The sequence below is a fragment of the Plecotus auritus genome (genome assembly GCF_963455305.1).
Source record: "Plecotus auritus genome assembly, chromosome: 7".
Classification (NCBI taxonomy): domain Eukaryota; kingdom Metazoa; phylum Chordata; class Mammalia; order Chiroptera; family Vespertilionidae; genus Plecotus; species Plecotus auritus.
Genome location: NC_137774.1, coordinates 37165879 through 37191082, shown reverse-complemented (window position 1 = coordinate 37191082; position 25204 = coordinate 37165879). Strand labels below are relative to the sequence as shown.

General features: G+C 40.5%; 1 protein-coding gene across 1 annotated transcript in view; it reads left to right on the top strand.

The window, feature by feature from the left end:
- SMG6 (SMG6 nonsense mediated mRNA decay factor) overlaps nucleotides 1-25204 on the top strand; it is a 232056-nt gene that overhangs the window by 34033 nt on the left and 172819 nt on the right. Inside the window, exons 9-10 of the mRNA XM_080678773.1 lie at nucleotides 17324-17385; nucleotides 24543-24688. Of these exons, the coding sequence (XP_080534899.1) occupies nucleotides 17324-17385; nucleotides 24543-24688 (208 nt within the window). The remainder of the gene's footprint in view (nucleotides 1-17323; nucleotides 17386-24542; nucleotides 24689-25204) is intronic.

The window sequence follows — 25204 nt, the reverse complement described above, 5'->3', positions numbered from 1 at the left end:
CTCTTCCCTCCACTCCTTTACTTTGAATTTATATTAGTTTACACAAACACTCCATCCATGCTTTTGTTCCGGCCCTCCGGTCCAGTTTAAGAACCCATTGTGGCCCTCGAGTCAAAAAGTTTGCCCACCCCTGGAGAATAAAAAGGTCTAAAGGGGGCCATTTAATGAGTATATTTTTTGCTTGTTCCCCCATTTCAAGAATTGTTGAGATTGATGAAAGGTTTGTTTTGATGTTGCCCATGCTTTGAAAAGCATGACCTCTCTACTAGTATGTGAGGACAAGTGGCCATCTTTGGCCTTAATGAACAGATGATTTTGAGATCTGTGGGAATCTGTATTGTGTACTTGAGAGACTTGTTCAAAGCCAATGTAAAGACGTAGTTTTGGCATGTCGTGAATAACCTGATATCCAGACTTAAGCCAGAACTCTGGGGTTAGAGAATTTTCCAGCCTGGGAGAGTTGACTGAAAAAAAGTCCTCCTTTGGCTCTTTACCAAGTTAGACAAGGGAGCAATCAGCTGCTGAGTTCTAGCCAACTGGAATATATGTGAGGGTGTACTATAAATCGTCCCTTAGGATCCAGCTCCTACTCTGTGAAGAGCCTTCCAAATATGAATGAGACCCTTACACTGGATCCTTGTTCAATCTGCAACTGCTATGGGAAGGAGTAGAGTAGTGAGGTGATGTGTCTGTGGGAGCAGCTCTTTTTTATATAGTAACATACTGCCTGTTGTGGGGGGTACGAGACTGCATTGACCTTTGTTTTCCCCGTGTTGCCTTTCTCACCAATTTCCTATATTGGTTTTTGTTTCTGCCCATACTCTTGGGAGAGACATATTTGTAGTTCTATCATTCTGCATTCCCTCTCTGCTCTTACAGGTTCCACAATTGCATCTGTCTACTCTGTTTCACTGTCGTGGATTCAGTGTTTGGTCTAAGATAGAGAATGTGAAATAGTCGTTTTCTTGGCTTGTGATCTTTCCCCAGTCGGCAGACTGTTTGTTTGGCTCCAGGGGAAAACTCCGGGTTTTTCCCCTCTTGGAAGCCTTTCACTTTACTCATAAATATTTAATATTGAATTTACTGCTTAGTTTTATTTTCCCAAGTATTAGTATATAGACTCTCTAGACCAGAAGGAGCTTAAAATACTATTAAGACTCCTTTTGATGCTTGAGTTTCCATAAAATGTATTTACTACACTTTTTTTTTAAGAGCTTCAGTGATTTTTCCAGTTGTTTGTCTTCCATCTATCCACTGATCCAAAAATTTATTGAGCATGGGAATCACTAGGCATCTCTCCTATTATTGTTCTTCTCATGCCATCTGTGCCTAGAACCGTTAGAGAACTATTTACCCAGGTGACATATTGGTTTCTAGTAGTATTGCTTTGACTGAATTGTACTTTGGTATAAGGTCATCAGCCTATATTAAGACAGATAACAATAAAGAGACCTAGGGAATCATTGCTATTTGCGTTGCATGTTATCTTCTTTGTGGAAACTCTTAGGAGGAATTTGTTTTTAGTATTAGAGATAGTTGTGCTGTGTTTGTTTTGTTTTGTTTTTTAACCTTGTGTACATTTGTGAATTTGTTATATAGAATAATTCTCTATTTTAATTGTTCCAGGGGTTAGAGCTGAACTTGTAACTTCCTTTAATAAGTGTGAAGGACTTCCTGGCAGGCGTTTTATGTAGTGTCCCTACTAATGACCTCTAATTTCTTTCTCTTTGGCTCCTCTTTCTCATTTTTAATTTATTTTATCTTGTATATAACTTTGTTGCTTTAACTAAGTGGTTTCATAGTTTTATATGTTTTTTTTGTTTTTTTTTTTTTTTTCCCCTCTTGCTTGTTTAGTTGTAAAACCTCTTTCTCAGGGCAGCTAGTCATCTCTGAGGGGATCAGGCTTTTCCCTGTCCCCATTTGGGTCACTTCCATAAATATTTAGTGAGTACCTTTATATGTTTTTAAAAAAATATATTTTATTGATTTTTTCAGAGAGGAAGGGAGAGTGATAGAGAGTTAGAAACATTGATGAGAGAGAAACATCGATCAGCTGCCTCCTGTACACTCCCTACTGGGGATGTGCCCGCAACCAAGGTACATGCGCTTGACCGGAATCGAACCTGGGACCCTTGAGTCTGCAGGCCCACGTTCTATCCACTGAGCCAAACCAGTCAGGGCAGTACCTTTATATGTTAATCATTCTAGTCATTGCACATAAAATGATATTGGCCCTTCCCTCAAGGTACTCACAACTCATAGTCTAGTAGGAAAAATGGAATATGGAAATAAATACTTGCAATAAAGTGTTACAAGTGTAATAATAGAAATAATATACATTGTACAGAGGTAATACAGATGAATAGGGAAGGCTACCTAGAAAGGTGATCTGTGCTTAGTTTTGAAGGATGAAAAAATTCTTTAGGTCGATGTGGGTAGCACACTTTCTGGCAGAAGGAACAACGTGGATAAAAACAATGGTGTGGTTAGAAACTGCAAGTGATTGCTTCTGAAATTCCTAGCCAAGAGTCTATCATTAGACTATCTTAGGCCATAGTACAGATGTCCATATTGATGCTGTCTAATTATTCAGCTGGAACTGAAGATTTATCACAAAGTTGATACTTCTGGGCTTTTGATTTGGCCCAAGCCTAGAAGTGTATCCTTCAAATAGTCCTTCTCTGCTTTATTTTATGCATTAGCAAAGGTTGAGTCATCCTAAAGTCATGCCTTCCATCATTCTGGGAAGCTTTCTGAGCCAAGCCCAGCTTGGCTTAGGAATAAGTTATGCTTTGTGTTGTAACCATTGGCAATAAGTCCTATTCTTGCCTTTCACATGCACAGTAGGATTACAGTTACTGAAGCATGTGGGAAATAGGAGTTGGGATCATACCCTCAATGGATTTGCATTTTTCAGGGTCGTTATTTTCTTGGTAAAGATGTAAAACCTTATTCTGTCTAATGAGATTTTGAGCTGACTTGTGCTACAAATCTTTGAGATGCTAGGTCCTAATTTGTAAAGCAAACTATGTATAAGTCAGTTGACATTCTCTCTGAGAAATTTCTTTGGCATATTTTCTTTTAGATTTCTGGACAGATCTGTAAAACATTATGGCTTTTTAAATACTTTGAATTGACATACATGAAAAGGTTGAATAAGGCACTATAGATGTCCTGAGATGTTGTCCCTTGAGATTATGGCAGACTAGGAGTCACAAGGGACAATAATATTCTGGATTATTATATTCCTTTTTTTTCCTCTCCCCATGCATACTTTTCTAAATCTCTTTCCTTCTTTCTACATCTGTAAAATAGGAATATAGTCTATACTATCAACAGATCTGGTACTTAACACTAGCATTGTTTTCAGCACCTAGGTGGAGCCCCAAACTTTTAGCACAGTCACCTTCATTTCTACCACATGAGAGTTAGAATCTTGGTAGGGGTTAGGGCATATGGGACAAAGGTTATTGGTTATAGAATAAAGACTTTTTGTGGAACAGTAGAAAAGGTTGCGGTAATTAACAAAACATACCCCACCTTAATTACAGTATAATATACACACAGTAAAGTGTATAATATCAGCCATACAGGTTGATAAATTGTCACAAACATGTGATTGGTTTTTTATTTGTGTCACTTCTGTTCTTCCTTTTAACTCTAAACTCAAATTTTTAAAATATATTTAATTGTATTAGTGTCAGGGATGGAGCACCGTTTTCCTACTTTCTGGTATGCCTAAGATTAATTTTCATTGTTGAGAGAGGATAAGGATAAGGAGAATGAAAAGGAGAATTGAATCAAAGATATTTGAAGTTGTTTACTGTGTCTTTTGAACTAGGTATTTTGGGTCTGGGAACCAGCATAAAAAAGATATGACTGATAAAAAACTAGATGGAAGCTCCAGTCACAGTGAAACTGACTCTCACCAAAAGTGCCATGGTTTTCAGCCTTAATGTTGAACTGTCTGGCTCTTGGGGGAAAATGACCTCATGGCCTGCCTGTACCTGGAGATGCTTGGGTCCAGTTGGGATGTGGAATCCCACAAGTTCTGCATTGCCATTTATAGCCTTGTCTTCGGTGTCCAGGTAAATGCCAGGCTGTACCAGGTCAGCTGTCTATGTGTATTCTAGCAGTTTTCTTTGCTTTCTGCTGCTAGCTGCCAGTGAAGTAGAGGTGCCTCTGTTGATAAAGAACAGATACAGAAGTTCACATCCAAACCTGAATAACCATTTTTAACTTGAAACACTTTTCTAGGAGTTGATGCGCCAGAATCCTTCCCTTATTTGGAGCCTTGCTTAAATCTGAATCTTATACAAGGTTGCCAGAGCTCCCTGTACTGGTTATTTGCTTTTTGGTGCCCACAGCAGAGTGGTTTGTGAAACCTTCTTTGTGACCACATCTTTCTTAAACTGAAGCTTTGTTCTCCTTTGGGTTCTTAGATTAGTTCTTACCCCTCCCTTTCCTGCGAGTCAGGGGTTTTCCTGTATTGTAGTAGGTGGGTAGGAAGGAGGGTAAGTTTTCAGATATTTTTGATTTAAGGCACACACATTCTTTGACTCTTGAAGAACTATTTCCTTATTATTAATCAGGCAGATTGTGGATTTATTGAGAAAAATGTTAGGGATTTTTTTTAAACTATTTTACTGTTAGGGAAAAGAAACTTTAAAAAAAAATATATATATTATTGATTTCAGAGAGGAAGGGAGAGGGAGAGAGAGAGATAGAAACATCAATGATGAGAGAGACTCATTGATTGGCTGCTTCCTGCATGCCCCCTACTGGGGATCGAGCCTGCAACCCAGGCATGTGCCTTTGACCAGAATCGAACCCGGGACCCTTTAGTCCGCAGGCCAACACTCTATCCACTGAGCCAAACCAGCTAGGGTGGGAAAAGAAACTTTTGTTCACTTTTCTTTTTTCTCACTTCTGGCTAGCATTATCCTGGGGTGAGTTAAGTGTGCTTTCATTGACTTGAATGATATGATCTGGACTGGATGTATCTACTTGCTTTTAATCTACAAGACTTCTCAATTGGTTTGGCCTAGTGGTCTCAGTGAATCATTGGTGGCTTATTGCTTGGGGTTGCTTTAGCTTTTGGCCTTTATAAACATCTTCAGTATCTTTTTTTGGTTGTGCCAAAAAGGTTGCCTTTTTGTAAAGATGAAAAAGATTAAGAGCCCAGACTCTGGTGCCAGACTGCCTGGGTTGACCTTGAGCAAGTCACTTAACCTCTCTTTGCTAGTTTTCTCATCTATAAAAATCTATAAAATAGAAATAATAGTAGTCTTGGCTGTGGCTGAGTGGCTCATTTGTTTAGAGTGTCATCTCAATATGCCAAAGTTGCAAGTTTAGTCTCTGGTCAGGGCACATACAAGAATCAACCAGTGAATGCATAAATAAGTGGAACAACAAATCGGTGTTCACCCTCCTCCCTTTCTTCTTCCTTCCCTTCCTTGCTCTCTAAAATCTTACCTAATAATAGAGAAACATGTAAATTGACTGTACTTCCGCTATGCACACAGCCAATCAGAGTGAGTATGCAAATTAACCCAACAGAGATGGCGGTTAATTTGCATACATACCTGGGTCCCGGGAACCTCCTCGGCACCCAGGTCACTCCCAGCCGGCCATCGGAGGGGCGGAGGCTTTAGGCTTAGGAAGGGGCTGAGCCTGCGATGGGAGGGGCGGGGGGGGGGGGGGCCCTGCCCAAGCCTAAAGCCTGGGCAGCCCGAGCTGGCAATCAGAGGGGGGAGGGGCAGGGGCCGAGCCTGGGATTGGAGGGAAGGGGAAAAAATCAATGGAAACATATCCTCAGGTGAGGATAAAAAGAAAAATAAAGAAAGAAATGTCATATCCTATGAAAGACACATCTTGAAAATGCCTAAAGAAAGTTGTCATTTTTTCATGGTGAAGGGACTGGAGTCTGTGTTGATGAAAACACCTTGGTGGCTGCGGTGACTGGCAGTGGCTGCAGCAGCAGGGTGATGGGGCTGGCGCCTTCCCCTGATCAGCCTGGTCACCTCCCACAAAGGGAGGCCAGACTGCGGCTTAGGTCCGCTCCCAATGGAGAGCGGGCCTAAGCCATCAGTAGGACATCCCCTGAGGGCTCCCAGTATGTGAGAGGGGGCAGGCTGGGCTGAGGGACCCCTCCTCAGTGCATGAATTTCGTGCACTGGGCCCCTAGTCAATAAATAATATTAGAAATAATAGTAGTCCTTACCTCACAGGATTGTTGTTCAATGAGTTAATAGACATAACGTGCTTAGAATAGTGCCTTACACCTGGATGTTGCTTTAGAAGTTTTGACTATTATTAAGGTGGTTGAGTATGACACACTTATTTTGTTCAGCTGGGAAAACTTGAGCTCTTAATATCTAAATTGTGTCTGAATAGCTTGGGGAACTTTTAACTCCTAGAGCACAGAGCCAGCTCTATAAATTCACCTGTTCTTAGTTGGGGGCTGCCCCCAAGCTTCTGCAAAGTGTAGTCCTATAGTTAAAATCAAGTTCTAGGCTACACTGCCCACACTGTGTAGATTATATAGCTGGACAGAAGTGTAGAATACTGGATAGGTTTTTCAAGTCCTTTGTTCCCATTGGCTGAGCCTTATTTGTGCTTCAGAGTGTGTCTTTTTGTTTTTACTATATGGCAAGCCAGGAATTGTAAAAGTGTGGATATTATGATCTTTGGAGCCAAGTTTCTCATATTCATCCATCTCTACATCCACTCATCTGTCACCTGTTCATAATTATGTCCTGCCCTGTGATGTCAGAATTAATAATTCACTAAAGGACATCCCAGTCTAGAGCTGTACTGACCAATATGGTAGCCGCTGGCTCTGTGTGTCTATTTAAATATATTAAAATGAAATACACTAACCACCTTTCAAATACTCATTATCCACATGTGGCTAGTGACTACTGTATTGGCCAGTGAAGATAAAGTACATTTCTATCATCATGAAAAAGTTCAATGGACAGAGCTGGTCAAAAGACAGACATGTATATGTATAATTAAGATGTGCTGTGATACCCACTATCACAGAGGTATATGAAATATTCTCTGAGCCTTGAGGATAAGATGTCAGGTTCAGCCTGGAGGTAGAGGATAGGGAGCGGTTTAAGCAAGGAAAGTAGGGCTTTATTAGATATAGAGAGGAGTGCATGAGAAGGCACTAGATGGAGATTTGGCATAGCAGTGGTGAATTTAGGGTAACACGAATAATTTTTTGTTGCTGATGGGTAGGTTGTATCAGCAAGGGTGGATGCAGGAGGAGTAGCTGAAGACCAGACTAGAAAGGCTATTTGTTCACTTTCTATGAGCTCACTGTGGTGAACAAAATACACCGAGTTCTTGCTCTCATGTTGTGCATATGTATTGTGCACACACGTGAGTGTGAAAATTGGTGATAAGTGTTATAAAAACAGGATAAACTAGAGAAGTAGTTCTCATACTTTGCTGCATGGTACAATCCCTGGGAGCTTTTAACAATCCTGATGCCCAGGTCCTGCCCCCATGCCAATTAAATTAGAGTGTTTGGGAATGGAAGTCAGGCATATGTATTTTTAAAAGATTTGCAGGTCAAAAAATAAATAGCCAAAACCGGTTTGGCTCAGTGGATAGAGCGTCAGCCTGCGGACTGAAAGGTCCCAGGTTCGATTCCGGTCAAGGGCACGTAACTTGGTTGCGGGCACATCCCCAGTAGGAGGTGTGCAAGAGGCAGCTGATCGATGTTTCTCTCTCATCGATGTTTCTAACTCTCTATCCTTCTTCCTTCCTCTCTGTAAAAAACAATAAAATATATTAAATAAATAAATAAATAAATAAATAAATAAATAAATAAATACATAAATAAATTGCAGGCCACCCTGGCCAGTGTGACTCGGTTGGGTGATGTCCCACGCACCAAAAGATTGCCGGTTCGATTCCCAGTCAGGGCACATGCACGGGTTGCGGGCTTGATCTCCAGTAGGGGGTGTGCAGGAGGCAGCTTGTGAATGTTTTGCTGTTGCATCAATGTTTCTCTCTTCCTCTCTCTCTCAAAATCAATAAACATATTTAAAATAAAATTATTTGCAGGCAAGTCTAACGTGCTGTAAAGTTTGGGAATCAAGGCTAGAGAGTAAACACACAGCCCCTGGAGTGGGAACATGCTTGGCACATTTAAGGAATAGGAGGCAGCAGGAGTGGAGAATGATTATTGCATAGGCCTTTTGCAGGCCATTTTTCAGGACTTCGGCTTTTATTCTGATGTTAATTATGGTGTCTTGTCCTGTCCATTGGGCTGGAATGCAGCAGATGGAAATGCAGTTACTCAAGATCTGAATCCTTATGTCCTGATAAAACTCTGTTTTTCTTTAAATACCTCTGTCTGGGTTTTGCCAGATTACCCTCCAAAAAGAGGTAAATTTAAATTCTTACAATTAATGCTGAGTATGTTACTGCCATACAGCATCAATATTAGCATTGCACTGTTTTTCTTGTGTTTTTTGTGTGTATAATCTGAATCATCTATTTAATCACTGTTAAATCTATATATTTTAATAGGTTCTTCAATAGTCACTTACTGAATATGTATTAAGTACCAAACACCATGCCAGGCCATTTAAAAATATCATTGAAAGGAAATAAAATAATAAGGCTGTTCAAATTACCTATAATAATGAAGTCAGTGTTTTATTTAGTTTGAATCTTTTTCTAAAGACTCATACTTGGTTCTGGGCCACTATTGGTCTCTGTAAATTGAGTTATTTAGGATTAGAACCACTGGTAGTTAGGAACAGGAATCATAATTGTATGAGTGTAGAATAATAATTTTTTATTTTTTCTCCTTTTTATTTTCTGTCTCCATTGCCATTGGATGATAGCAACAGCTTCTTAACTGGTTTCCTGGTCTCCACACATTTGACCCCCACCCCCAAATTTCTAAATTAGTAGCTAGAATGTCTTTTTATTTTATATTTTCATTGATTTCAGAGAGGAAGAGGGAGAGAGATAGAAACATCAATGATGAGAGAGAATCATTGATCAGCTGCCTCCTGCACACCCCTCACTGGGGATCCAGCCCGCAGCCTGGGCAGGTGCCCTTGACCGTAATCGAACCCCAGACCCTCCAATCCCCAGGCCAGCCCTCTGTCTACTGAGGCAAACGAGCTAGGGCTAGAATGTCCGTTTTTTAAATGGGGGTTTTCTTTTGTAATTTCCCTGCTCAAAACCCTTCAATGGCTTTGATTAAAATCAAACTCTTTAACAAGGACTTTCACTACTTGGCCAGTTTATTTCTCCAGCCTCCCTTTTGTAGACTCACTTTCCTGGCCATGCCAGTCTATAATGTACCACTCTTGGGACCATCACATATGCCATTCCCTTTGCTTCTCTCCAAAATCAACTGATTAATTTACTCAACCTTCAGGTTTCAACTCAAGGGTCTCTTCCTTTAGAGATCTGTGGTGCTCCTGTTGTGGAAATACACAGCATCCTGTACTTCTTCAGTCTTGATACTTTATAATTGTGTCACCCATGGAGCAGGGATTATCTCTGCCTTGTCTGTAGTTCGTGCATAGTGTCATGTACAAAGAAGGTAAGTTTTTGTTGTATGGGGTCCTTCTCACCCTCTGTCGACCCATTCATTTATAGGGTTTGAATTTGTGTTTGTGTCTTTAGAGAACTGCTTTCTGGTTGCCCACATGATTACTGAATGGAAGGTTCAGCCATTTCCTCTTTTCTTACTTTGTTGCAGTTCAGACACAGGCTATACCAGCTCCCCTACTTTTTGGGTGGATGGGCATGAGAGTTCCCAGGCACTGAGAGAGATGAGTCAGAAAGAAGAGTCATTCAGAAAGTAACCCAGTCAGAGCAACAGTGTTGTCCTTTGGCTGAACTTTCTCTCTTTTTCTGTAAACCTCGAGATGCTAAACTGGTGGCACTTTTTACTGGTTGCTATAGATTGTCAGACCGCAGCACAGGGATTCATAAACCTTAATCTGGCACTTTCCTTTGATTAGGGATGTTTTGGGAAATGTTCAGAGGCCCTCAGGCCTAAGTGGAACCTTTATTGGGCTGGTTATGTCCTGTTTCCACCTAGTCACTTAGCCTCATAGTGGCCTCCAAGGTGAAAACCAGGAACATCCCATTTACTAGTATATTTCTTTATAGCCTTTAGCATATTTGAGTTCAAAATCTTTGAGAGCAGCAGTCTTTTGGCATTTGGTGGGGTTTTGTTTTTTTGCGATCATAGAATAGGATGGTGCTTGCTCAGAAGCTGGCAAGAAAGGTTAGATTTAGGTAGAATTATATGTTTTTGGGCCTTTAGAATTGGAAGGAACACTGTAGATTGATGATTCTCCTGAGGTGGTAGGAGGTAGGTAGGTAGGTATCAGAATATCCAGGAAATGGGGTTTCTATTAAATCATACTACCCCTCCCTCTTCATGCCCTTGAGAATCATTGCTGATTCCAATACATGTGTGTGATAGTTCTCAAGTGTTGTGCAGGTAGAAACATTTTTGAGATACCAGTGTTATAGGTGATCTAGCACAGGGATCCAACTTTATTGTGAAGGGCCAGATAGTAAATATTTTTAGGCTTTGGACCATACATTCTCTGCTGCAGCTACTCATTTCTGCCTTTGCAGAGGGAAAACAGCTACAAACAGTATGTAAACAAACAATGTGGCTGTGTTTCAGCAGAACCATATTCATGGACGCTGAAATTTAAATGTCATGGGTTATGAAATATTTTGATTTTTGATTTTAACTGTTAAAAAATATAAAATCCATTCTTAGCTCATGGGCCATACCAAAACACACACAACACAAACAAAAAAAACAGTAGCAGGCTAGATTTGGCCTTGAGCCATAGTTTGCTGACCCATGATCTAGCCCAGTGGTCCCCAAATCTGGCTGTTTTTCAGAATTACCTAGAGACCTTTTAAAAATGCTGATTTGCCAGTTTCCCTCCTGAGAGCCTGCCGGGTACTCTAAGCTCGGCAGTCCTTCTGCTTGCTGGCTGGATTTTCTGGAACTGACTGCTGATTTGACATTTAGCCCAATTTCCCTCCAGTCTGCTGGCATTAAGTAGGAGAGATAATGAAATAATAGCCAGTAAATTGCTTTAATGTAAGACTTTGTTGAGGCAGCACTAAGCTGCAGTGTGAGGGTGAGAGCCGTGGTTTCAAGGGGTGCATTAGTTGGAAGAGGTGGTTTTAAGAGGCATGTTTTACACTTGAATTCACATGGCTCAGATCCAGCTGTCTAAGTAGGACATCTTTACATGAAACTTGTGCTTAATTAGAGCTAATTGAGCTGTCATCCTGCCCAGAACAATTCAGGGGTGGAGAAAATAAAGGTGAGGAGTAATTACCATTCCTGCTTTACTTCAGCCTTAGTGTGGCTCTTTATGTCCTAGAAAGAGGAATACTGCAAGTCCTAAGGAATAATTTTTATCTCTACTAAATGATTATTGCATTACTGATTTACTGATAGGGTTCCCACATTTTGTGTGCCAGGTTGTTCCCTCCCCAAACTCCTCCCCGCCCCACAAACTTTTTAAAAAATATGTTTTTATTCATTTCAGAGAGAGGAAGGGAGAGAGAGAAAGAGAAACATCAGTGATGAGAGAGAATAATCCATCGGCTGCCTCGTACACGCCCCCTACTGGGCATTGAACCCGCAACCCAGGCATGTGCCATGACTGGAAATTGAGCTGGTGACCTCTTGGTTTCTGGGTCAACACTCAACCGCTGAGCCACACAGGCCGGGCTTTTATTATCATCTTAGATCTCATCTCTCACAAAGACTTCTTTTGGCTGAGGGATAGAGACAGGGAAATGCAGTGCTCCTGGCACCTTCATAGCCCTCAGGCCTTGTCTTAGGTTTTGGAACATAAATGGGGAGTTGGCAAGTTGGTATGTTATTTGTTTATCTTTTGTTCTTGGACTATAAGTTCCTTGGCATTTGAGACCCTGTCTTCTGGTTTGCTCTTGACTCTGCCTGGCATAGGAGCTTGGGGATGAAGGTAAACAGCATAACCTCTGTGCTCACTCTCCTCTACCCTGTGATCTTGGTGCTTTAGGGAGATGATAAATGGGCTTTGATTGCCTGTTCTGAAAGTCCCAGACATTTACTAATAGGTACCATTGAAATTTGGTCTCTTATCTAAGAGACAAAACCTTCTTTTAAAAACAAGCCAAGCCGAAACCGGTTTGGCTCAGTGGATAGAGCATCGGCCTGCGGACTGAAGGGTCCCGGGTTCGATTCCGGTCAAGGGCATGTACCTTGGTTGTGGGCACATCCCCAGTGGGAGGTGTGCAGGAGGCAGCTGATCGATGTTTCTCTCTCATCGATGTTTCTAGCTCTCTATCCTTCTCCCTTCCTTTCTGTAAAATGTCAATAAAATATATTTAAAAAATAAAAAAAATAAAAAAAAATAAATAAAAACAAGCCAAGTTTTTTTGTATGTATATGTATGTGTGTGTGTTTTTAAATACTTGGTATATAACAGTAGAAATATTCTGGACAGATTAATTAGAGAATGATAATGCTCCCCAAAGCACTTTAAAAATGCACATTGGAATTCCTTTTAATATTGAATACCCTTACTATCCTTAAAGTGATTCATTTTTTATAAATTTAGTTTACACACAGTTATTTAGAAGCAAGAGCAACTATTTAGGAATGGAAATTGGGTGTATTTCAGAATCTTCTCCTCTTGTGTCATATTTTTGTCTCTGAGCAGCTTCTTTCTCCTTCCTTGCTCCACAGTTCACAAAGCACTAGAGTGATAATTACCAGGGCTTGCATAAAACATTTACTCCTCAAAATGCTTTAATTTACAATATTTATTTTTGTCCTTTCAGCTTGGAGTTAGGCAATGCCAATGGTGGAAATTAAATTTTATAGTTGAGGAACAGCCTAAACCATTTTACTCATAATCCCATAGTTAATGGCAGGACAGACATAATTGTGTCTAGAGACTTAGCCATCCAGCTACTGCCATTAGTGTCTCTTTGGTTCATTGCTTTTAGATGGTACAAAAGGCTCAGGAGTCCATACATAGTGACTTGGGTTTGGACTTAAAATGGTGTTAGGAACCCTTTAATAATTATAACACTGTTCCTCGGGGCTATACCTAAGAAGCATTTTTAGTTTCACGTGATTAGTATGTAAATATACAAGAAAGATCTGGAGGCAAATAGTCTCATCATTTGAGGAGTAATATTTTTTTTTCTACCTGAGTGAGACCATCTGAGTGTATTGTTAAAAAACAAGAAGTTATGCCCTGGCTGGTGTGGCTCAGTTGGTTTGAGCATCGTCCCGTACACCAAAAGGTGGCAAAACAGGGTCCCAAATGCACATACCCAGGTTACAGGTCCAGGGTATGTGCAAGAGGCAGCCAATTGATGTTTCTCTCTCACATTGATGCCCCCCCCCATTCCTCTCTAAAAACAAACAACAACAACAAAACAATCCACAAAAAGTTACAAAAATGAAAGTCAGTCCATGATGTGTTGGAGAGGGAAGAAAGCTCAAATAAGACAAGACTTTCCTTACTGTGGACTTGGTATCAGTTAGGTTTTTCAAAACAGAAGACTTTATATTGTTACATACAATTGTTGATTAGGCCCATATTGTCAAGGTCTAACAAACCTACTTTCTCAATATAATATGCCTTATTTCCTCTTTCTAAAATGCATCTACATTTTTTTAAAATTATATTTTATTGATATTTTACACAGAGGAAGGGGGGAGGATAGAGAGTTAGAAACATTGGTGAGAGAGAAACATCAATTAGCTGCCTCCTGCACACCTCCTACTGGGGATGTGACTGTAACCAAGGTACATGCCCTTGACTGGAATCGAACCTGGGACCTTTTAGTCCGCACGCCGACGCTCTATCCACTGAGCCAAACTGGTTAGGGCTGCATCTACATTTTTAACACCTTTCCTACTTGAAGTGTTGTTGGTGATTTAAAACAAAACAACTACAGTTGACCCTTGAACAATTTGGGGGGTCAGTGCCCTGATGACCTGCACGTCCAAAATCCATGTATAATCTTTGACTCATTTAACTACTAATAGCCTGCTTGACTCATTTAACTACTAACTACCTGAGGCCTTACCGATAACATAAACAGTTGATTAATACCTATTTTGTATGTTATATGTAATAATGTTATATTCTTACAATAAAGTAAGCTAGGAAAGAAGTTATTAAGAAAAACAAGTATGTTGTTCAAAGGTCAACTATATGTTTAGGGTGACAGATACTTTCAGACTAAAAATAAAGCAATGGTTCTCATTAACTAAGGTCAGAGATAATGTATTTTTGCCTCTAATTTGAAAAGGTCCCAAAGATTCCCTTTTTGCACACTGGTAGAAACACAATGCATTGAAATTCACTTTCTATTACATATAGTAAAATACAATAATGGCCAGTGCAAATTCGGGCTTCATCTATTACCCCTAAGGAAAGGATCTTGGGGAAGTATAGATAGAACCACAATATTCAGAAACAGACAAGGAGTGCTCTCATTTTACTCCAGGAGGCATTGTAGATCATACAGTATGAGTTTCCTATCTAATATGTAAGGGAAACTTAAAAGTAAACTGAGCTGCTTTTTATTTTATCAGTATAATATACCTTATTATTGCTCTTATTTTTTCATCAGCCCTTCGTGAGTAAAGCTCACCAGTTCTCTTCCTGAGTTAGATGCAGTATAAGGGAAGGAGAACTTTTTGGAATCAGAGGACTTGGGTTCAAGTTCTAATTCTTCCACTTACTGGTTTAAGTTGTTTAAATTTCTGAGCTGCCTTGTAGCTTAGGGGATGATAATTGCCTTGAATGAGATGGGTTAATATTGTTTTGTTTCTATCAAAGTATCCTGTATGTATAAATATAACCAGTTGTAAATGATTTCTCCTGGTAATGGATGAGTTAACCAGTTTATGATGATAGCTGTGGGGAAAGGGATAATTGAGTTAAAATAGAAATAGAGAATAGATATTTTATCTTTTTATCTTGAAATAATTTTATAACTGTAGAAAAATTGTAAGAATAATACAAAGAACTCCCATATAGCCTTTACCCAGATTCTCTAGTTGTTAACATTTTACTACTTGTTTTATCATTCATTGGGATAGAATGTTCAACTAACAATTGAGTGTTTACAACAAGTCAAGCATGCTTTTACTTGCCTTATCTCAAGCTACCAACCCATTAATATATGGGTACTGTTACCGCCATGTATAGAAAGAAAAATGTAGGGCGGTTCAGTCAGTTGTCTGAGATCCCACAGCAGGTAAATGGCAGAGATTTGACAGGAAAGTCCATGTTTTTCACCACTTTCCTCTACCAGTAGATCTAGAGACTTGTGTGCTAGCCCAGGTTTTGCCACTAACGTTGGTATAACCACTGGCAATTTATTTTGCAGCAGTTCCTCATCTTTTCCTTCTGTTCGTGGAACTCAGTGTCCCTGGCCCTGACTCACTTAACTGTAGAGAGAGATACTTTCAACTAAGTGTCCTGAGCCTTTTTATTGTTGTTGTTAATCCTCACCTGAGGATATTTTTCTGTTGATTTTTAGAGAGAGCGGAAGGGAGGGGGAGAGACATCGATGTGACAAAGACACATCGATTGGTTGCCTCCTGCACACGGCCCAACCTGGGCCAGGGATCAAGCCTGCAACCAAGGTATGTGCTCTCTGGGACCCTTCAGTCCTCAGGCTGATGCTCTATCCACTGAGCCAAACCAGCTAGGGCATCTTGAGCTTTTTAACTACAAATCATTGTTTGAGACAGTATTGCTGACTAATTGTAGTTTGTTTAAACAAAGATAAAGCTTGAAGTTTGTATGCAGAATTTGCCGTTGAAGTCATTGGTGGGGTGAGAATGCACTTTTTTTCCCCACACCTAGCTTCTGTATGAAATAGAATGGCCATAACTTGATTGGTGTTCTGTTTTGCAAGGGAGTAAATCAAAAGAGTTTTTTCTGTTGGGCAAAGTATCCAGAGGTGCTGGACTGTTCCTTGCCCTAATCACCCCCCTGAGATCAAGATTCTTGACTCCTCTGAGCATATTGCTTCTAGGAGACCAGGGAAGATGACAACAAGATTTGGTCTTTTATTATCTCCGCTTTTTTTGGAGTTGAATCTCCCCTCCCCCAGCCTTGTTTTGCTCAGAGGAATCTCTCCCCTCAGTTTTAATAGCAGTAGGTTTTCTAGAACATGGAACTGAGATTGTAAATTTGTTACTTCATGGGCCAGATGTGGCTGGCATGTTTGTGCTTTGGGCTTGCCTAATGTTTACTTTTTTTTTTTTTCATTAGTAGCCAACATTTAAAAGCTAGAGGATTTCACATAAAAACCTAGCTTTCAGCCGAAACCAGTTTGGCTCAGTGGATAGAGCTTTAGCCTGCAGACTGAAGGGTCCCGGGTTCGATTCCAGTCAAGGGCATGTACCTTGGTTGCGGGCACATCCCCAGTGGGAGGTGTGCAGGAGGCAGCTGATCGATGTTTCTCTCTCATCGATGTTTCTATCTCTCTATCCCTCTCTCTTCCTCTCTGTAAAAAAATCAATAAAATATATTTAAAAAGCAAAACAAAACAAAAAAAAACAAAACCCAGCTTTCAGCTCTTCTTTAAAAGACCAAAAAAAAAAAAAAAAAAAAAAAGGAAAGAAATGATAATCCTGGGTCCATAAAGAGTGGACCAGCCATGGATTACTACTGTCCCTACCAGCCTATTTCAAACCTGGCCTCCTGTAGACACTTGAATTTTCAGCTCCAGACCTTGAAATTGAACTTCAGTCTTAAAACATGGAGAAGTATAATTTGATGAGCTAGTTAGTGGTGGGTTACTTTATCCTTGTTTACCAAAGAAGAGTCCTGCTTTCTTGGTTAGATAGAAAAATAGCTAATAAATAAGATTAGAGACTTATCCAAAATCAGTATTATCCCTGTCCATGTCAGTGTTTCATTTCCATCATTATGGTGCAAGAGTGGCTCCTAGATTTAGATAGAGAGCTTCAGGCATCTTTCCACCCAGCTTAGTTGGGATTCAACTCTTCATTCCCTGCACACAGGCACTGCTGCCAGCAGAGGGTGCTGTCTGCTCACTGAGGCTGCTGTCATTTTGGCTCAGCTGAGCAGCAGCTGTTGGGCATGTGCCCTGGGTCTGTGTGAGAGTTTGGGCATGTCTATTTGGTTCCCATCCCTAGTGCCCACCCCTTAGACCCTGGCCAGGTTATTGTGTCACTAGGGACTCTGTTCAGTAACAGGAAACTGGGGAAAGTTTAATTGTTTTCTCCTCTCTTTTTCCCATGCAGCTGAACAAAAGGTTCATCCTCAGTTTTCTCCATGCCCATGGGAAGCTGTTTACCCGGATTGGGTAAGTGTGCAGGATGTTTATTTTATTTTCCTACATTACAAGTCATTTTGGAATTTAATATTGTTAGCAACTAGACTGTGTTTGTAACTGAGGGCACAGGGTGTGAATTCTTAGAGGCCTCCACCTTCTCTTCCCTTCACTCACTCCTACTTTGCTCATGAAGTTTGGGAAATATGATTCTCCATCCCTGTGTCTCTTCTTTCTCTACCTTTACTAAAGCCCCCTTTAAACATAGTCTTTTCTCAACCCCCCACTCTTAATCCCTCTGGGTTTCTCTTTCCTCTGCCTTCCATCTCAGCCCCTAGTAAGCTCCTTACAGAAGTCATGCTCATTTCCTGGGTGCAACTGCCAAGGGTCCTCCTTGGGAAGAATACTGTCCACTCATTTTCCCTTCAAGAGAAGAGCCACATTTTTTTTCCCTCCAACATTTTCTCTCCCTCCTGAACCACACCCCTTGCTTCTATGCTCAGGTTCCTGTACCAAGTTGCTGATCTCAGTAAATGCTAAAACTTTTCTATGGTTTCACCATCTCCCATGGATTTACATATAAATCTCAGGGAAGGTGCTGTGTGTGCAAAACCCTGTTACTTCACCCATTAAATCCCTGGACAGAGATCAAGTTTTGAGTGTTCCTTTGGTGGATCAGAGTTGTTTTCCACTGTATAAAACTAGCGATCCTAAAGCCTGACTAACGCCTGCACGTCAGAGCACGTGTGCGTTGAGTGCCTCTTCCGTCTCGGAGAGGACTAGGTGGTGGTGCTCTTAGAGAGCTCTTCTGCATTTTAATGTTTTCTGACTTGGAGGTTTTATTGTAAGCTACCCTTTGAGGTGATTTGTTTCGGATTATAGATCTCACTGTTGTTGTCAGTGTTTCCCTTTCACTTTCTGTCATAACCTTGTAAGTTTATCTCTAATGCTCTAGAGTGTTTTCTTAGTGGGAGAGGCTGAAAGGCTTTGTCCTTTTTTGAAGAAACATTATTCTATGGATGGTGAACTAGAAAGTATGCTTATTACATATTCATTTGTTATCAACATAGATAAGAGTGACAGTGATGATTATCACAAAGGTAGTCTTGATTTAAATGACTTGGGAAACGGAGTACTACCAATAGATGTATCCCTATTAATAGAAAGAAGTGTGAGGTGATTCACTTAGGAAAAGTAAACTAGGTGCATCAGTAGCTCCCCTCTCACTGCCTCTCCTACCCCCATATAAGCTCTACTCTGGCAGGAGTTTTTGCCTAACAGTGTTGTATCTAAGTGCCTATCATGTACTAGATGCTCAGTAAATATTTGTTGTATGAATGAGTGAACCATTACAGAAATGGATAGACTGAGAAAGATTGGAGAGAAGGATCTAGTTCAGGGGTCCTCAAACTACGGCCCGCGGGCCACATGCAGCCCGCTGAGGACATTTATCCGGCCCGCTGGGTGCCGCTGCCTGTCCTGCTTAGCAGCCAACTCATCCCGGGCCCACAGTGCGCATAGGAATTTGTTCATAGTTTTTTTTTTAAACTATAGTCCGGCCCTCCAACGGTCTGAGGGACAGTGAACTGGCCCCCTATTTAAAAAGTTTGAGGACCCCTGATTGTAGTTCATATTCTAGTAGGTAGGTTATAGTAGACCCAGGTCAGTTATTAGTGAGTAATGTAAAGCTGAAGTTTCAAGTGGGCAAGATGATATCAGTATCATTTTATAGCAGGAAGTACTATTGTACTGCACTTAAAATAGCTACTTTGGTTCTTTATCTCTTTATCATCTTTTTCAGTTCTCATTTTTTAAATCTTTCTTTCCCTTACTACCTTTTCACTCAGTTTTTCTCTCCTTTTCTCATGTTCTTTAAATTTTCACGTACCATGTTGCTTTAAGTCGGAGTTTCTCAATCTCTATACTATTGATATTTTGAGCATTATAATTCTTTGTTGTAGGGAGCTGTCCTGTGCGTTGTAGGATGTTTAACAGCATCCCAGGCTTCTTCTACCCACTACATGCCAGTAGCATCGTGCCCCCCACCCCCAACCCCCAGTTGTGATAATTAAAAATGTCTCCAGACATTGCCAAGTGTTCTCTGGGGGGCAAAATGGCTCCTGATTGAGAACCACTGCTCTAGGTATTTGTTAGCTTTTTTAGAGACTTTTGGGACTAAAGAAGTTATAAATCTTGGTCTGGAATGTAGGAATATTTAGGATATATTTTTATCAAGTTAGGCATTAATATTTTTTCCCCTCTTAAAATTCTCACATTTAGATTTATGTATTTTTGGAGGAGGCTTGAGAAATAATCACAGTAATGATTAAAAAGCTAGAAAATGATTTCTAGAGGAAAAATTGATCTTAAAAAAGTTAAGGTTAAAAAAAAAGGGTTATTTAAAGACAGCTGTTCGTTCTCCTAACTGTGTTTAACTATAAAAGAGTTATAACCAGGTAGTTTTGATTTCTGTGGGAAGACAGCAAGAGAAAGTAGGCTTATGTTGCAGCTGGAGAGATTTGGGCTAGGTGTAAGAAAACTTCACAGAGAAGATGTTCAGGAATTTTCTTTTCTGGAATCCTTTAAAGATTATCTCATTTGTCAGAGATGGTTTGCTGTGGTCCAGTTTATTTTTCAGCATCTCTTCCATCCCTGCATGTAACATATTCTCTTGGCAAAAGATAAGGCCAATCCAGTTGCACCTTCATAAAAAGTGAGTTATAGTAGTGTTCACATGAGGAGAACGTATGTAAAGTCTAGGCGCTCCAGCCTCTTAATGACTATTCGTCCTATGCTCCCCTGGAGGTGAAAGAGAATTGAGTCCCATATTTATTCTGGAAGGCAGAAACAGCAAAAACTTTTCTATTGGAAAAAAAAAAAGTATAGAAGTCTGTAAGACTAGAAAAGCAATGAGCCCAAGCCACACACAACAACATGGACTGTTGCCTAATTACCAAGAAGATGTGAAATGTCGGAGGCGTTGAAAACGAATTAAGAGTGAGGAGTTTGTAATGGGGAGCAGCTGAAGACACATCCACTGTCTGGCCTGCCTTTTGAGAAAAGCCCCAGTGTTGCTCTCCAGTCTTCATTTTCTCTGTGCCCAGCATTTCAAATTGCGTTAGCATATGCTTGAATGCCTACTGTGTGCAACCCAAGCCTCCTTACTCTCTCAGCATACAGTGAAAAAAGAGGCTTGGAGTGTTAGATAGAATCAAGTGCCAAACAGCTTGTTTTTCACCACTGACTAGTTACAAGACCTTGAGAGGGAACAAGTCAGAGCCTCTGTGGGCTTCGGTTTCCTTATCAGTTAAGTAGAAGCTATCCAGTCCTTATGTTCTGTAGCACTGTGATTTTTTTCTCTAATGTCTACCCTTGCCACTCGGCTTAGTTTTATTTCTTTGCTACTGGGTTGCTTTTGTCTTGTTCAGTTTTTTAAAATTAAGAAGTTGAGAAGAGTTAGGAAGCCTGATTCTTTTCCAAAGACAATGTTGTCTATCTCAGCTGTGTTCCTTAGCATCTAAGAGGTTGGGTCCTGCCCCGTTAAGTCACTGTCTGAGTCACTCCGTGTTGTCTGAAAGACTGGTTTCTTAAAACTGCCATTCAAATGAGATAAGGTGTCTCTAGAGACCACTTCAGAAAGCAGTCCCTTAAGTCAGTTAAATGCATAGCCTGAAAATGATTGTATCTTCTGCAGTTTTAAAGGATTGGGACAGAATCCTCTCAGGCACAGGAAGAGGAATCAGTCAGGGTATAGAATGGCTCCTAACAGACACTTGCTTTCCTAGTGAGAGGCAGGCAGATCAGACCTGCCTTTGGACTCCACTGAGGGAAGTCAAGAAGCCGGCAGCCTATAGACTTTTGATTTGTGATAAATATAATAATTTTGCTTCCTGTTATTGCGTTGGTTAAAGTTACCAGTTTAGTTTTCACTTGCTTGCCTCATCATGCTATTTGCACTGCTTTAAGATCTCTTGGAATTCAAAAACTGATGTATTTATTTTGGACTTGGAATTGTTAAAAATATAATGTTTGTATTTTGATATCCTTGTAAAATTATAATTGTTTTATATAAAAGTCAGTAGTATGCATTGTAGGAGAAATCTTTTTATTGTACATAGTGCTTATTGTAAATCACATAAAATATTTAGAAAACCCAGCAAAAAGAAGAAAGAAAAAGTTAACCATATTCTCACTATCCAGAGATAACTATCCACTGTTGACATTTGATAGTTTTATCTTTTTTCTATATACATCACACACACATTTAGTTTTATAAATATATGTCAGAAGGGTTCAGATTAAACTACTTTAAAACTTTTCATTTAATATTAGTAAAACTTTACCAACATGATTAAAAAATCTAATACAAGTTTTAAGAAATAGAATTAAATTTTACAGATGTGCCATCTTAACCACCAGCTGTTACTGTGCATTTTAGGCTACTTCCAATTTTTTGCTGTTATAAATTACCATCTTTTTATGCTTTCTCTTCTCCTCTGCTGCTACTGCTATTGTTGCATCTTAGCTAACAATTATTAAGTAATACACAAAATCTCCTTCTAAAAACATAACATTATAGCTAAGGCCAAAATTTCTTTCAGCTCTCCTCAAGCCCCTGTGCTCTCCAAAGAGATAACACTAGACATCAGGTTATATATTCTTCCAGACCTTTTTACTGCATTTACATATTTACATATGTATCCATCAAAACCATAATTCTATTTTGTGGGTTGTTTCTAAACATAAATTGTATTCTGTCATTATCTCAGTTTTAGTATGATTTTTGTTCTATAGTATGGGGTGGAGCAAAGAGGAAGACATAAAACTACTTATAGGTAATTTGAAGCCAAAATCAAATAACGTTTTAGTTACAAAATTGGGAACCAGAAGCCCCATTATTGAGCTCTGAGGAAGAGTCTTTTTTTTTTTTTTTTAATATATTTTATTGATTTTTTACAGAGAGGAAGGGAGAGGGATAGAGAGTTAGAAACTTCGATGACAGAGAAACATCGATGAGCTGCCTCCTGCACACCCCCTACTGGGGATGTGCCCGCAACCCCAGTACATGCCCTTGACCGGAATCGAACCTGGGACCCTCCAGTCCGCAGGCTGACGCTCTATCCACTGAGCCAAACCGGTTAGGGCTGAGGAAGAGTCTTTTATCTGAGTGTCCCTCAGATACTTCCTGACAAAGTGATTTTGTCTGAGGAGATCCATCTTCCCTCATATCTCAGAACTGAAGTTATTCTAATATCCTTATGCATTTGATTTTTTTTCTTTTGTTGATGTCGAATGAGTTGAAAGGCGAAGGGAAGATTAAAAAAAGTAAACAAATAAAAAAAAAGAAGATACGGACATTAGGCCTCGTGCTCCTTTCAGACCCCAGTCTGATCTAGGGAGTGTTAATGGATCTGTTTCAATTCCCATCCCAGGGAAGAGGTTTCCTCAGACACAGCTTCGAAGCAAGATTGTCCCACGTGACACTCTGTCATGTCGTTCTGTGTTGGCTCTCTACCGCCTTTCAACACGGAGACACATGGCTCTGAAACTTGCCCAGTGTGGCTGCTTTTCAAGCAGAGTGAACTCTGCTATTCTCGTAATGAGAAGTGCTAGCCCCCCTCTCCACCTCCGACCAGAAAGAGTGCTGCACAGTGTCAGGATTTAAAATGAAACCTTTGTTATAGCCCATGGGGAAAATGGATCCAATCCAGCTCCAAACATATCATTCTGCCATTCCAAACCTACCAAGAGTTTTAATGGTTCTGAAACACTTTAGAGGGGGAAAAAGAGGGTTTTTTGGTGGGTTTTGTGTGTGTGTTTTATATTTTTTGTGGGGGATGGGGCACTTGAAGTGGCATATGGGAATGTGGGAGCAAATGCATGGTATGTTTTATGCAAGGGAAAATGAAGACAGTTCAGCAGAGAAGGGAACTGGAATATAAACTGTAATTGACCCATAGTTGTGGCATGATTTCTGGGTACCAGAAGGTCAGTAATAAGAGTTGCCATCCAAGGGCAATGAATGAAGATTGCCAAGATGTCAGAAATCTCTAGAGTTTGCTAACCTGGGGAGGGTCCTACTCAGTGGGGAAAGGATCATGGTTTGGGTTACATTAGAAGCACCTTTCTCTAGGACTTGAAACTGTTTTGTCTTTTTTGAGAAGGATTTCCTTTCCTGTGGCTTTTCAGAAGCTGTTTATTAATCCAGCCTGAAGCTCTTCCTCACCCGTCACCCAGTGCACTACAAACATTTCTTTGGGGGGTGGGGGTGTTGAGGATGGATAAAAGATACTTTGCTGACCACAAATTGTTCAGCATCGCCCTAAGGCTCAATGTGCCTGGCTTCTCTCTCTAGCACCAAGTTTGAATTTGCTTTTTCTTTTTGACAACTTCAGCTGTGGTTTGTTCCTATTGCCAAAGGAGCTCCAGGCATGCACCACTGTTTGGGATCCAGTGGCCACATTTGGCAGTCAGTGGTTTGAATGACCTCTCTTTAGGAGCCCTAGGTCACTGGCTGGATTTCTACCTTCCTACATTACAGGCTCTTCCTGTATTGGGAGTGGCAGTTGGCCAGGGCATTATATTTCCACTGGCCTGAAAACATGCAGACCTTGATGAGCAGAGTCTTGTGAGAGTGAGGAGGACAGCAACACAGGAAAGGCTGAAACAGATCATTGGGGCCCTCAGTCTGAGAATTCTTCCAGGGGAAATATGGGACCCTCTGGTGGAGCAGTTGGTGAGACAGTGCCTGAGAAGACAGCAGCAGAGAACTATTTCTGGTTTCCTGAAGTAAAGCCTTGAGTAAAGAATCTTTAGATTCGTGAACCAGAGAGTTTGGGGAATATGTAGGTCTTAGAGCTTAAAGGAAATTTGTTTGCTATTTAGAAAAACCAATTGTTTCAGAGAGAAACTTTGATTTCATTTCAGCTTGAATCCAGTTATTGCCAAGGGTTAGGAAATAACATACCAAAGCATAATAACTCATAGCAATTTATCCAAAATTGAGTTGATTTATCTCCAAACCTCGAACACTTCTTTCTCTTAAATTTGTCCACAATCTTAGGATTGTAGGAAGGTTTGTGAAAGTAGCAAGGAGACACCCTATGCGTTAGTTGTCTGCTTTCAGAGAGAGAGAGAGAATACCAGTGCTCTGGGGGATGTCCCTCACTGATGGACTGATGTATTTGTAGGATGGAGACATTCCCTGCAGTGGCTGAGAAGGTACTCAAGGAGTTCCAGGTATTGCTGCAGCATAGTCCATCTCCTGTTGGAAGTACTCGCATGCTGCAGCTTATGACCATCAACATGTTTGCTGTACACAACTCGCAGTTGAAAGGTAAGGCATTTTCACTTTCTTTATCTAGACAGATAAAGATTAATCTAGCATTTTTCCTATGCTACCATACCACTAAATCCCCCCCGCCACCACACACATACACACACAAACACACACACCCTTCCCCACCATTGCCTCTCACATCCTTAATTTGCTCTCTGAAATCTGTATGACTCTCTAGTGCTTGGGTGGGATGGAAGGAGGGAATCATGGGTATAGAGCTTAATTTGCAAACCCAGAGATGCTGTTGCACACACATCTGGCCATGCTAAAGGCAGCAGCAAGGCCTCTTGGAGTCTGCAGACCCAGAGCCTCTCCCAGGGGAGAGGCATTGCTGAAATGTTTCATCGCAGAGACCATACGCTTGGCAGGGATTGGGAATAGCTGTTTCTGGACTCATGTACCCTGTTTGTTCAATATGGAAAAGTCTAGTTCCCTGTGGGATATCCCTTGTGGGAGCCTGCCAGGGAGTAAGAACAGAGAATTGATGAGCTTTGGTGACTCAAATTGGAAGCA